Below are 14287 nucleotides of genomic sequence, written 5' to 3'. Positions count from 1 at the left end.
TCATAAAGCAAATAGTGACACTTCTACAAAACAAAGATTCATGGTGAATTGGGGAATAAAAACTTATAATCAAACCATAATCACAGCATAAATGTAAACAGGAAACGAAATGTAGATCAGGAACTTCTAAGCAAGAAATAGGGATTTTTTCCAACATGCCCACTTCTGAGCAATTACATCAGGACTGGCTACTTTGAATATAGAGACATGTGAAATACAGATCTAGGTTTGCATTAACACATAGAGCATTGAAACAGAAGTAGAATTCTTGGCCATATCTCAAGTGACTGCTTAGCAGGGAGATGCACATGAGATTTCTAAAAAAAAAATACACAAATGTGAAGGGAGAATTAAAGAACAAAATAAAAACATGAGCTGGATGAAAGGAGGAGAGAAAGAGAGAGAGAAAGAGAGAGAGAAAGAGAGAGAGAAAGAGAGAGAGAAAGAGAGAGAGAAAGAGAGAGAGAAAGAGAGAGAGAAAGAGAGAGACTAATAGAAGGTCAAGGAGAAAAGTGAGTAAGTTACAGGAAAATCAGAAGAGGAAATGAAGCAGTGGAATGGAACTGGCTGAAATAAGTAAGTAAAACAACACCTGAGAGCTCTCAGTAGGAATCTGTACCAGTTGTGAAATATCATTGGGACATTATAGAGCAAGGGGAAACAACATGATTTAAAAAATCGCCAACAAACAAAACCCACAAATCCAACACTCACATTGAAAAAATATGTAAGACTTGTTTCTCAGTTACTTGAAAAAACAAATTTGATTTTTGTTTAAAACCACTGCTGAAAGAATACCTGAAAAGCACCACCATGACTAGCAGAAGTTAAATGGCAGTGCAAGTAGGCTGTTGAGAATATTAGCTTTAAAATAAAGGAAAAAAGCTAACATGAGCCTCACCTCAGCTGCAGCAACAGAAACCATAAAAATTACCATTATGCACAAGTTTAAGGGCTTAATCTCCAAATAGAACAAAAACCAGGAATGGCATATAAAGTAATCCCAATGATGGTAATGATGAATATGCTTGACTGGGCAGCAGCAGCAGGCAGGGTGCCTGTGCAGCAGCCACAGCTCCGAGGACAGGCAGCCCCTGCACGAGTGGGACAGGAGGCTCTGCAGAACGGGGCTCAGGCAACTCTCACCCCACAATGCCAGCTGCCCTGGGATTGCCCTGGGATTGCCCTGGGATTGCCCTGGAACTGCCCTGGGCCATTTTGGCCAGCATGACAAGAGCACACAGTGACCCAGCACAACAAGTGACCGGCAGGAGCCCCTGTCTGTGCCTGTCCTGCAGTGGCTGATGCACACAACCTGTCAGAGCCCTGTGCTCGGGCTGTCAGGGCCAGAAGGGATTATTCCAGCAGACCAGGGAATGCCACCTTGAAGATACAGCCCTACCCTCTCCCCCAGTATAACCAGGAGCAGATGTAGCAGTACAAGAAAAATGCTTATTTTGGAAAGAAAGTTCACACTATCTCAAGATACAAAAGTAGAAAAAGCACCCCCAGAAAAACCTCCACTTATTATGGATTTTCTCAGTTAAGTAAGAACATCTGCAAAAAAAAAAAACCAAACCAAAAAACCAAAACAGTTTTCAAGCTTTAAACATGCAGTATTTTTTCATGCTCCTTACCTGCCAAGGGGAAGACTCACAAGTAAATTTTAGTTAATTGCAAGGAAGACCCAATACATGACAAGCCTTATGTTATTATGTTAGAGTCAGAGCTCACACAGAAATGCAAAGGCACATAAAGATACAAGAAAAGTGGTTGCAACTACCTATAAGCTCAAGCACCTTTTACAGTAACATAGACAACACATGTCCCATATGTGACAAAGAAAACATTAATGTCATACTTTAGAAAAAACACTTGGAAAAGATATGTAGCATTGCTGCTTTATATTCCATTTGTGTCAAGACAAGCTATGAATGCCAAGAAAATAAATCTACTTGGGCATAAAGCAAATTGTACATAAAAGATAATACCTGAGGATCTCCAAGGAAATGACTTCTCAGTAGAGCTGCAGAAAGAAAAAAAATTATCACACAAATGAACCATGTGGTTACTTTTTATTTTAATTAATCATAGAAACCTTTACAAAACCCCCCAGCAGATAAAACTTAAAAAATAGTTCATGTAAATACCATTCTTCAGTGCTTTATACCTGACAACCAAACCATTGGTTATCGAGTTCAATTTTCTATTAGTCTGTGGGAATTATTCACTGTAACTTCCTGTACACCACAGCACCAGGCAGGTGAGAGGACAACCTGTGACCCCAAATCCTGTTTAAGGTGTTTTGCTGTCAGTGGCAGCCCACAGCAGCGTGTGTCACCAGCAGCACTGCGCCACCAGCGCCGCTCTGTTCACACAGCAGCGGGCACTGCTCGTGGCAGGGTCCAGCAAAGGAGCTTTGGGGATCACCACTCCACAGCATCTGGTTTCTACATGGAGAGCAGTTCAAAAATTGTAGGTTTGTTTCTGTTTGTTTTTTCAGTTTCCAGTTTTCCAGAGAGATTTCTGATCCTTTGTACAGAACAAGTCAAAGCACCTGACACACACAGCTACAACTCTGAGAGTGAGGAGGTGACAGATGCACACTGTCCAGGCTAGCAAGATGCCTTCAGAGCCAACTACTGCACAGACCAAGCAGGTGTCTGATATCAGTGTAAAACCAAACCTTCTCCTGCATTTTTCCAGTACTGATTTTTTATCAAACTATCTTCCACTGAGACATGTGCTTTCCTGTGCTCACAGTAGTACTGGTGCAGGCAAATGCAGAATTCATTCACGTGTTACTAACATTAGTCTAAATATTTTTATGAGAAAATGTATTTCCTCACTCTAAATATAAAATATCAAACTTTGAATAATACATCATTTTTGCAGTGATTATAAGCTACTGTTTTCCAAATAAAAAGCTTTTCAAAGGAAAAACAGGCAAGTCCACCAGATTTGATTGTGTCTAAATATCAGCATGAGACTGTGATTTTGGGTAAGATGTAGCAATTTCTAAATTACCTTTTATTTACTTCTTTCTACCACAGCTACCGATTGCAAAAAACTAGCTCAGCCACATGAACAGCATGAGATACTTCTTTTGTAAAATGAAACAACCATTTAGAAGCCTTTTTGGAAACAAAATATTTGTACAAAAGAGTGCTAAAGACACATGCTAGCAACAAACTGAACTAGAGTTACAACGAGACTTCAAGTAAAAGGAGAATTCCAATGCAGACTACAGGCATCTGAAAGTCAACCTCTGGCCCCAGAATTCTCATGCTACCTGAATACCAAGTTTTCCACTCTTGCCCTTTTGCTCTGCTCTTGAGACTTTTTGGAAACTCAATTCCCTACCCTGGGGGAACATGGCTCTGTGTTGCTGGCAATGGTAACACACACTGAAAAAACACATATACTTTATTGTCACACACACAAGTTATAACCCAGAGCACATCCCTGCCCAACATACCTGACTACTTGAATTTCCTCTACAGGCACAGAACGTAGGAATGAAAAAGGCTGCTCTGACTGTGGGTCACAGGAGGAAAGCTGCTTCATTGACACTTCAACTGGTTAAGCATTTAACTTGACTCTTATTAAATGATTTTGGAACAAGTCTAGCATACATCACCTACTGATATCAGCACCTGATTTTGTCACCTAGCAGAAGCAATATTTGGAAAACAGCAAATCTGTCAGCTTTGAGCAGTACCTCCAGTGCATTTCATCCCGGTGTTTAAAAGCCTCTGTGGTGACACACTGCAGGGCCCATGCCGAGCTGTTGCTGAAATTAGTCACAATGCTGTCTCTTCCTGACAGCAGCATGCAATAAATCCAAAGAGAGCCCACATGTGGCAAACTGAACTTTGGAAAATGTTAATTTAGCCCACTACTATCCTTGAAAAAGAATTAGGTCAGTAGAGTAGAAATGCAGAAATTGTCCTCTATCAGAAATATCATAACAGCTTGGTATGATGTTCAGTTTACAATTAGAGAAGATAGAGACAAATATGACAGTAACACAAATATTTGGTAACTGGAGATGGAGAATGCATACAAAATGTGCTGAAATCCATTTATGCCTTTTTTTTTTTACCCTTTTGATGTTTTTCCTCACTTGTATTTTTAAGGATTTGGATTGCTTTGTTTGGGTTTTTTTGTTTGAGGTTTTGACTAATTTGATTTTTTGTTGTTTGTTTGTTTTTTGGTTTTGCCCCTTTCTTAATTTCACACCTTTTCCTCGCCATTTCACTGCTTTAGTTCAAAGCTATCTTAGATACAAAATTGAACCAGCTGCCAATCTGGAAAAAGTAGAAATCTAATAAATGGAAAAGGTTTTACATGAAAACATTTAGAAACAAAACACACTAAGGATCACCAGCACTGCTTTACATTTTCATGTGGCAGCTTGCAAACACTTTCCAGCTTTGAATTTCCAGGTTAGAACAGGGGCCAGCATCTCTCTCAGTGAAGCGGCTCTGCCAGGCTGCTAAGGCAGAAGGGGCTGGTGGAGGTCCCAGATAGGTCTCAGCCCACACCTGCGCACAGCACAACAGGCCTTCAGAAACAACACTGACACTTAGGGAAATTGCAGACTTCTGATTTTGTTAAGCAGAGTGCTATTTTTTAAAAAATTATGTAAACACAATTATGATCTCCAGTTCCTAGATTGGAGAGGTCAGTTCCCAGTGCATCTCTCACAGGTTTTGCATGACATGAAACAGTTTAAGCCTACTATCTCTGCAAGTACTCCGTAAGGTGAAAAGTGTTTCTGATTTAAACAGCACCACTTGGGAGAAAAGCAGTGATTTCCATCGCCTACCCTCCTGCTTGGCTATACTGCTGCTGTCATCAAGAAAAGGCAACAGATGAAAAAATTAAGTACTATTTATTAAATATTTATAAAATGGTGAAAAGCTGTAAAAAGCTAAAAATATAACTGTGTTAAAAATGCATGTACTTCACACATATTTGTGTAGTGTTTCAGCTGCCCGGGTGGCTCCACCCCCATGTTGGAATACATCTGTGCTGTGAGGCGGCAGCAGCACAGGGCGGCTCCTGGCGCGCTGCCCGCGGGGCTGCCAGCCACACTGCTGTACAGACAGCCACACTCCCCTACAGCCAGCCACACTCCCGTACCCTGCAGCCAGCCTGCCACACTCCCGTACCCTGCAGACAGACAGCCACACTCCCGTACCCTGCAGCCAGCCTGCCACACTCCCGTACCCTGCAGCCTGCCACACTCCTGTACCCTGCAGCCAGCCTGCCACACTGCCGTACCCTGCAGACAGACTGCCACACTGCCGTACCCTGCAGCCAGCCTGCCACACTGCCGTACCCTGCAGCCAGCCTGCCACACTGCCGTACCCTGCAGCCAGCCTGCCACACTCCCGTACCCTGCAGACAGACTGCCACACTCCCGTACCCTTCAGCCTGCCACACTCCCATACCCTGCAGCCAGCCTGCCACACTGCCGTACCCTGCAGCCAGCCTGCCACACTGCCGTACCCTGCAGCCTGCCTGCCACACTGCCGTACCCTGCAGCCAGCCTGCCACACTCCCGTACCCTGCAGCCTGCCACACTCCCGTACCCTGCAGCCAGCCTGCCACACTGCCGTACCCTGCAGCCAGCCTGCCACACTGCCGTACCCTGCAGCCAGCCTGCCACACTGCCGTACCCTGCAGCCTGCCACACTCCCGTACCCTGCAGCCAGCCTGCCACACTCCTGTACCCTGCAGCCAGCCTGCCACACTCCCGTACCCTGCACAGACTGCCACACTCCCGTATACCCTGCAGCCTGCCACACTCCCGTACCCTGCAGCCAGCCTGCCACACTCCCGTACCCTGCAGCCTGCCCGCGCTGCTTCGCTCGTCCTTTGGCTTCCACTTTGGGAATCTGCACCAACAACGCATTTACAACCACGTGCACTGTATGGGAAACTCAGTGTAACTTTAAATTCTTAGTATAGGGGATTTCTCTAATAAAATGCCATGTAGCAAACTCCATAAACTTGTATTACCCCTTACAAGCCACTGGAAACCACAAAACCCAGTATTTTGCTTTTCTTCTCGAGACAGGTAAGCAGACATTTTCACAAATATTTTAAGTAAGTGAGGTAGTTTTCAGTCTTCAACTTTTCTAACAGCTATTTTCTTGAATTCACCGATATAACTGATTCTTCTACCCCCTCTGCCAGACCCTGTACCGGGAGCCTAAGCAATCCTATGCTCCCCCCCAAAACAAATTAACCAGCACTGCCACCAAAAACAGGTAGTCCTGGGACTTGCTGGCTGTTTCCAGGTGACCCTGGAAACCACTAATTCTCCAGGTGTGAATTCAGAACATGTCTGGAATACACTAATCATTACAGAGGCCTCTTGAAACTGTCCCATAACTCTTTACAGCAAATCTGCATTTTTTTAATCCTTCAGATATTAATAGAGGTGAATAGCTATCAGTGAAAATATATGTATAGAGGACATAAGCACCACTAAAAAGCCTTTAATTCCTGGGACAAATGAAAGTAAAGTCATCAGGACCTGTACCTTGTGCTGGCGATACTTGGTGACTCTGCTCCAAGCCTACATCTCTCTAGCTGATTAGCCACAATTTGCCTTTCCACTTCCAGTTCTCTGGTAAGTCTTTGAAATTGAAGCTCCTGAAATTTCAAAATAAAAAGAAAAGCATTCTTGATGTTAAAAATGGGTGTGGATTAACTCTGAAACAATCACTGATTCATCACAGCTGTGTGTTTTGACTCTTCCTTAGGTGAATAAACTACAAAAGTGGAAATTAAATGGGTCTTTAAATCAGTGATTCATGCAAATATTGATTTATCACCTGTTACAGAAAGAAAAACATGTTTAAGCATTCTTGGGTTTTATTACTCCTACAATTAAAATTTTTGTGTCTTCTTACATTACCACGGTCTAACAAAATCAGTGCCTATAAAGTCAGTCTTCAATTTAACCTATAAACAAGGAAACCGGAAAATATCCTAACCTTTCCAATCACAAACCTTCAAATCCTAAGTTATCCTACATTCTGACAGTAGTTGGAAACCTTAAGATTTATAACTTCAAACTGGCTGAGTGTAGAGATGTGCTATTTCACCTTTTCTGAGTTCAGCTTTTTTTATATTTCTTGGTCAAGGGTACCAAACTTCTTCAGCCTTTTTAAGAGGCTTTTGGGATGCAACACTGCAAGGGTGATGTGGGAAACACCAGTGCTGCACAGGACAGGTGTAACTCAAATCTGGAACCATTTTCTAAAGCTCTCTGAAACCCAGACTATGTCACATCACAGGATATTGAGAGTGTTTTTCTCCTCAGTTAGCTTTTATTGACCAGAGAAGGGTTCTATTGAGCAATTGCATTATTTTTCAAACTGATACTGTAAACCCTCTGAAGTTTAGGTACAACATCTAAAAATAGACGAACACCAATATTTAGTGATCAGATGAAGCACCAAGCAAGTCTTATAGAGAGGTCAAGTGCAGCACAGAGCACTCGTGTGACGTGAAAGCTCAAATGACTGATGGGGTTTCTCCCGCGTGTGACTCCCGTCATGGTTCTGCCCAGCAGCTGTGTGGAGCCAGGGCTATCAGCTCCTGCAAACTGCTCCTTCACCCCCCCCAAATGGGGTGGAACCATTTCCCCTTCACCAGCCACTCTCCACTCCTGCCCTTCCAGAGGATACATGCGATTGTGGACACGTCCAAGCACTTCTGATAACTCCCTAACCAAACTGAATAAACACCTTAACACCCCCAGTTTTGGCAAGAAAAAGTGGGTTTGCATCCAGGACATGTTTCCTGTTCCTCCAACTATCAAACCAATATTTAAACAGCAATGTCATGGATGCAAACTGCAAATCTGAATCTATTGTTATTTACGGATCTTTTAATTAGATGAATAAAATTAAACATGCTAGCCATTAATTGCTTCCATTCAACCAATCTGGATTAATTTCCCTTTCCATTACAGATAGAGGCATTAATGAACACATTATTCTAGAAAACATCTTGCTGCATAACATTTCAAGTAATAAATTGCCCATTGAAATAAAAATCCCTGGTTTTTGCCCCACACTACAAAAATTCAAAGGCAGTTAAAACAGAAGAACTATACTTCTATTCTTCTTGAGAGTAGAAGAGATGAATGATGTAAGTGGACAACACAGCAATATTTAAACTACATTTAAAAGCAAAACTCGCTTGTATTCTATCAGAAAAACTGAGATAAGGAGAAATAGGAGAAAAAGCCACCAAGCCTCATTTGGCCACTTCAGAGACACTTGCACTGCTGAGCTGGGAACAACACCATCCGCTGTCTATTTACATTGATCCTCACTTTACCTGGGCATTGACCAGAGAGCCACAAACTGCATAGTGCACTGAACAGCAGAGGGGTGAGAGGCCTGCAACTCCTCTGCCAGTTTTAAATCACACTGATGCTTAGGAAGATCCAATCTGCTTTTGCAAGTGCAAGTATAGTAAGAAAAAAACATCCAGCTCTGTTTTCTAGTCTGAGTATATTCTGGCATGCCCAGCCTGGGAGTCCAAAGAAGCAGCAGTTTACAAACTCTGAAACCATGAGTGCTGATTTGTGTATGCACCTTCTTAAATTTGAGATCTGCAGCAGGTGTTATGTCTTAAATACCTGCATAAATATACAAGGCAGATAGTTTTAGACCTACCATCTTTTTACAGCTGGAATACCTCATGCTTTAAAACTTTTTTCTTTTACCTTAAATCATATTATTATTATTATTATTATTATTATTATTATTATTATTATAGAAAACTAATTCCTAACCAGCTCTAAATTAATCACCTTTCTAGTTTATGCCTCCTTATAATGAAATTTTATACCACTCTGAGTGTACTTTGGACATACCCCCACAATGGGTATCTATCAGACAGCACACTAGTTCTGGCAGGAATCTATTGGAATTTGTTTCTCTCCAGGTTCTCTGGGAGCACTGGGAGAGCTCACTTCTTGAACAGGATGCTCCCTGCACAGAGCTCTGCCCTGGGCACAAATCACAACACACTGACTCCTACAGCACTGGCTACTGACAAAATGGCATTGCAGGACTCAAATACAACTCTTAATAAGCTCATTAGCACTTGCAGCAGAACATCTATGTGGCAAGCACATAGTAAAATCAGACACAAAATTACAGAACATACTGCCATACTGCATCCCAGGGAGCAAACAAGCCTTCTTAGACGCACTACATTGGCTCAGCCAGAACTACTTTTATTCAAAACTATTCAACATACATTGAGGGGAAAAAAAAAAGTAACCTGTAATTCTATAAACCTCTTTAGCAGCAACTACTTAATCACCTTATCGAACTGCAGGTTTTATGTTCATAACCTAAAATTCCACTGCAAAGCCACAGGCCATAATTCTTAATACGAAACTACAATAAAAGCCTTAAGCACAATTTCAGCTCCAGATGAGGAAGTGCACACACATGGGGCAAGAAAGCAGCTTGCTTTGGAAAGCAGTTGTACCACCTGCAGGCAGACAGGCGCTGTGAGTGAAAATCAGAGCCCAGGACATCACAGAGCTGTCTCATCTCCTTTTGGAGGCTGCAGCTTTTTCAGAGGGGGGCCAAACCCTGTGCTGGTGTTGTAGTGTTCACACCAGGTGACCAACTGCTCCTCCTTGGGGAGCTCTGCCCAGCAGGAATCTCACTTGGGATGACTTTTCACTGCAAGGCGAGGCCAGCTACACCAATCTCAGCAGCTGAATCTTCCTTCTATGTAAAAGCTCAGTGTCCCTGGTGGCTCCAGGGCAAGGGACAACAGCCACCACTGTGCTGGCCTCTTGCCAGCAGATATTTGAAAACAAGTAAGTGATGGGAATGCTGTTAGCACAACTGACCATGAAGACTGCCATTCTCCTGTTGCAGGCGCTGGATAATAAAAGGGGGTTTGGGGGCAATCCTGTGCCTTCTATCTGCATCCTATCATGATACCATGTTGCAGATTCACTTTTTTCATTTATGTTAACGGGGAACTTTTATCCCTCAGTAACATAAATAAGGAATCTACATTCACCACACTGAAAAATAAAAATTACTTCCTTCCCACCCTGTTGTGATTTGAGGACCTCTGGAAAAACAATTTTAAACAGTGGTCCAGGTGGCCAGTGAAAGGTTTTCTACTGACAGCTCTGCAAGAATCAGTAGCAATTGCACAAGCAATGAAGAGAAGTCACAGATTCCTTTTGAATGGTTCAATGCCTGGCCAGCCAGACCCAGACTGGGCAGCTGGACATCAGAGAGTGACAATGCCTCCAATGAGCAAAGGCATCTCTTGCACTTCTTGACTTGACCAGCTCTCAGTGGCTGCTGTAGTGGAGGCTGGGCTAGGATGGGCTGGCACTCCCATCCCAGTAACACTGGGATATGCTAACTTGCTTCAAATGCCAAATGTCACTGTCCACAAAACATTATGAAGGTAACTGTAAGCTGAACTATGAAGTGTTTTCTAATCTCAAAAGTGTTGTCTGTTGAACAATTGAGCTGAGCCCCTTTCAATAGCTCAAGTTAGTAATCTAAGAAAGCAAAGCCTGCATTTGAGAGGAATATTTTTATCTTGTGTTTACTATTTCCTATTCAACTGTAAACACAGTGCAGAGCCGCACAACTTCCATCACCTGTGAAAGTTCACACAGTGCTACAGAAAAGGTTATTATATTTTGGATATTTTCATGATACAAATGTGCAACAAAGAAGAGGACAAACAAAACAGAAGCTGATTTATACCTTCCTTTATATTAACCTCTTGCACTCATCTATGCAAAGTTCTCTGTTCCTACCTGCCATAATTCAGAGCTAGATCAAGCAACTCACTACTTAAACCCATACTGAATACTGTATTTTCCAAAATGGATGTCATACCGTAGTGACCCAATATTTAAATTCTCAACCAGAATGTATTGCAGAAAAAGCCTATACTTCAAACTAACCATATTAGAGCACTCTTAATATTTTCTGTAAAAATTAAGTTTACTCACGCACACAACTGCATTTGCATGCTTTCAGTATCTCAGTATCTTCCAAAACAGAAGACAAAAGATAAAAAATTGGACAGTGTAGAGAGAATCACAGATTACAGGATGTGAGATGACACAGCTACAATTACTGGCTGATCACACTTACTCTGTATTCAACAGCAGCAGACCATTAAAGCCCTTAATACTTTTATGCATGCATTGTTCACTAGTCTGGTACAACAGTTTAGTGCTGCTCTAGCTGATGAGAGATCAAAATTTTAGCATTTTATAAAAAGCTTACTGTTGCCAGTGGCAGGAGGGAAGAATGGCACTGGAGGCATTCCCGGACTGCCTCTGACACATCCTCTGGAGGCTTTGTGACAACACTCGGGCAGCTCAAGTCAGTGCTGGAGCCGAGGGTACTGCCCTGCCAGCTGGGCACCAGGGTGAGCAGGCAAGCTGACAATCTAAACCAAGGGTGCTACACAAGGTGTCAGTACTCCAGCACATGGCAGAGGCCCCCACAGCTCCACATAGGCTCTTTTTCAAGGGGAATTTCTCCTCTGAAGCCTAACAGTACAAAGGAGAGAGGAAAATTAACTTCTGGGTCATCATATGGATAAAGGAGTACAGAGAATTTTGATTAAGGAAGTGAGCTAGCTATTTCACCTGAGACAGCAGTGGCATTAAATTTACTCTAGAGTAAGACCTTTAGGAAGTTGACATCTCAGACTTGACTCACTGAAACTAAAATGCTGGTAAACAGCAGAAACTCTAAACCTCAAAGTTCTAGGATTAAGTAGGCAAGAGTGACCTATGCAATTGAACACAACACTAAGAAAGTTGGAAGAAAACCCCAGTTCTTCCAGCCATTCACAAAATGTTGATCAAGATTTTTGTTTCACTCCTGCCAAACTTGGGAGTCCATTCAACAAAAGTACTGCCTTCAATTCAGAACTGCCACACATGAATCACCTAACTGATCACTAGATGCATGCAAATCAGAATTCCAAAGTTTGTGCCCAATTACAAATTACTGGAAGTTCATTTAGTAAGTCTCTTTTCAGGTATCTCCATGAAGTGATATGCCTACACAGACTACTGAATGTACAGCACTACATATCTGAACCGTAAAGAAATCTCCAAGACTTAATATCAATAGTTCTCAGTCAAAAAGACATTTTAACAGGCAATAAAAATTGGCAGAATGCATTCTTCCTTCTGTTTCCATCTGAAACACACAGAGGTTTGCTCCCTGCTCCCAGACCCTATAAAAAGCATCTCAAAAATAATGTAAAAATTCGTACTTAAACAATAATGAAGGAAAAAAGCGAGGTGCGCGTTCTCTATTTATACGATACAGTTCAATGCACTTACACAAAAGGAAAGGATTTTGCTGAAGTCCTGAACAAACAACATGTTTTTCTTCTAGAAAAACATGTAGAGAAACCCAAGTATTTTTCATCTGAAAGCATATCCAGTTGTTCTTACTCTGTCATCTATTTACTAAAGAAAAGGTGCAGAGTTGCCCATCTCTAAGTGTCACAAACAGCTAGACCAAAGAACAAACTAAAAAACAGCCACTGCTGCAAGTGCTTCTGTCTTAGCAAAGACATTAAAATCAGCATATTCCAGTTACTTTTGAAAACTACACTGATGAGTGGTGTTTCCTGCAAGACCTTTTCTCAGCCCAGCCACTGAAAAATAACGTGCTAAGCATGAAATTCAAAATTCCAAATGATCCCATTTAATCTTGTCAATTCAGCAGCAGCTCATTCCAAATCCAGCAGCATGCAGCTTGAACACAGAAAATAGCAATGATTTCACAAACCTACAAGGAGCAGTTGGCAATTAGCTGCCCTACATTCCAAACCCCCCAAAATACCATCCTGCCCCTACAATTTCTAATAAATTGTTATTTTAGTATGAAAATACTCAATTTACTTTTAACTTGGATAAGAGATTCCCTACAGAACTCAACTAAACGTCTATGCAGGATTCAGAACTCCCCAGGATTCAGAAGTATAGACATGTTTTACTTTTATTTAAAACTTATTTCAGCAATTCCTAAGATACTTCTACCCATGACAATATGGAAGCCTTGTAACCTTTTAGAAGGGAAATTCGTGTTTTAGGGGAAAAAAAATCTCAACCCTCCTCTAAAACAAACCCATAGAAAACAATCCCCTCCCCAAACAATAAAAAAACGAACCACAAAAAACCCAAAATACTCAAAATCCATCATCAAATTTACTTAAAGACAAAAATATGAAAATGTTACTTACAGCTTTGTTACAATTAGTCTTGGGATTCTCATGCATTCAAAAAGGAATTCCTCTATTAGAATCCCAGGATCAAGGTTGGAAAATCCCTCCAGGATCATGGAGTCCCAGCTGTGGCCATGCCCACCCTGTCCCCAGCCCAGAGCCCTGAGTGCCACCTCCAGAATTCCTGGGACACCCCCAGGGATGGGCACTGCAAACCTCCCTGGGCAGCTGCAATCCCTGAGCCCCCTTTGCATGGGGAAATTCCTGCTGTGCCCACCCTGAGCTGCCCTGGGCCAGCCTGAGGCCGTTCCCTCTGCTCCTGTCCCTGTGCCCTGGGATGATCCCAAATCCCCCCGGCTGTGCCCTCCTGGCAGGAGCTGTGCAGAGCCACAAGGGCCCCCTGATCCCCCTTTGCTCCAGGCTGAGCCCCTTTCAGCTCCCTCAGGAACTCTCCAGGCCTGTTCCCTTCCCTGGACACACTCCAGCCCCTCAATGTCTTTCTTATATTGAGGGACCCAAAACTGCCCCCAGACCTGGAGATGTCCCAGCAGTGCCAGCCAGGGGAGGGCACTGCCCTAGTCCTGATGGCCACACAAGTTTTGACAAGGACCAGGTGCCTTTGGCTTTCTTGCCCACCTGGGCTCATATTCACTTTAAAACAAATCTTGAGCTTTGTCAGAAATGCACAAAGCTATCGTGATCTAAATTTCTTCACAGGTTACACCTCTTCTGCTTGTGTTATTTTATAACGCTATGAGTGAATTGAAATGTTCCTTTCCTAAAACATGACCAAAGGAGATTGACCCAGCTGTCTGACACCTGACTCAATGAGAGACTGATCAGAGTTTAGACTACACACTCCAATTTGGTAAAATAGTTGCTTTAAACTAGAGGTCCTAGGAAAAGGAAACAAATGGAAACAAATGGGAACTTTTTTTAGAAGCAGCTTGTAGGGGTCAAAGGCTAATTGGTGCCACTTTTTATATAATCATAACTA

At 42.5% G+C, this 14287-nt stretch overlaps 1 protein-coding gene across 7 annotated transcripts in view; it reads right to left on the bottom strand.

Moving 5' to 3' along the window:
• Positions 1 to 14287, bottom strand: part of PKP4 (plakophilin 4) — a 67167-nt gene that overhangs the window by 22739 nt on the left and 30141 nt on the right. For 6 of the 7 annotated variants that reach the window (XM_054636555.2, XM_077181838.1, XM_077181839.1 and 3 more), the window contains 2 exons: positions 6557 to 6669; positions 1992 to 2026 (listed from right to left, as the gene is read on the bottom strand). In XM_054636555.2, the coding sequence (XP_054492530.1) occupies positions 1992 to 2026; positions 6557 to 6669 (148 nt within the window). The remainder of the gene's footprint in view (positions 1 to 1991; positions 2027 to 6556; positions 6670 to 14287) is intronic. The other variant, XM_077181842.1, reaches the window with a different exon arrangement.

Source organism: Agelaius phoeniceus, chromosome 7 (genome assembly GCF_051311805.1).
Source record: "Agelaius phoeniceus isolate bAgePho1 chromosome 7, bAgePho1.hap1, whole genome shotgun sequence".
NCBI classification, from domain to species: domain Eukaryota; kingdom Metazoa; phylum Chordata; class Aves; order Passeriformes; family Icteridae; genus Agelaius; species Agelaius phoeniceus.
This window is presented reverse-complemented; position numbering and strand designations above follow the sequence as displayed.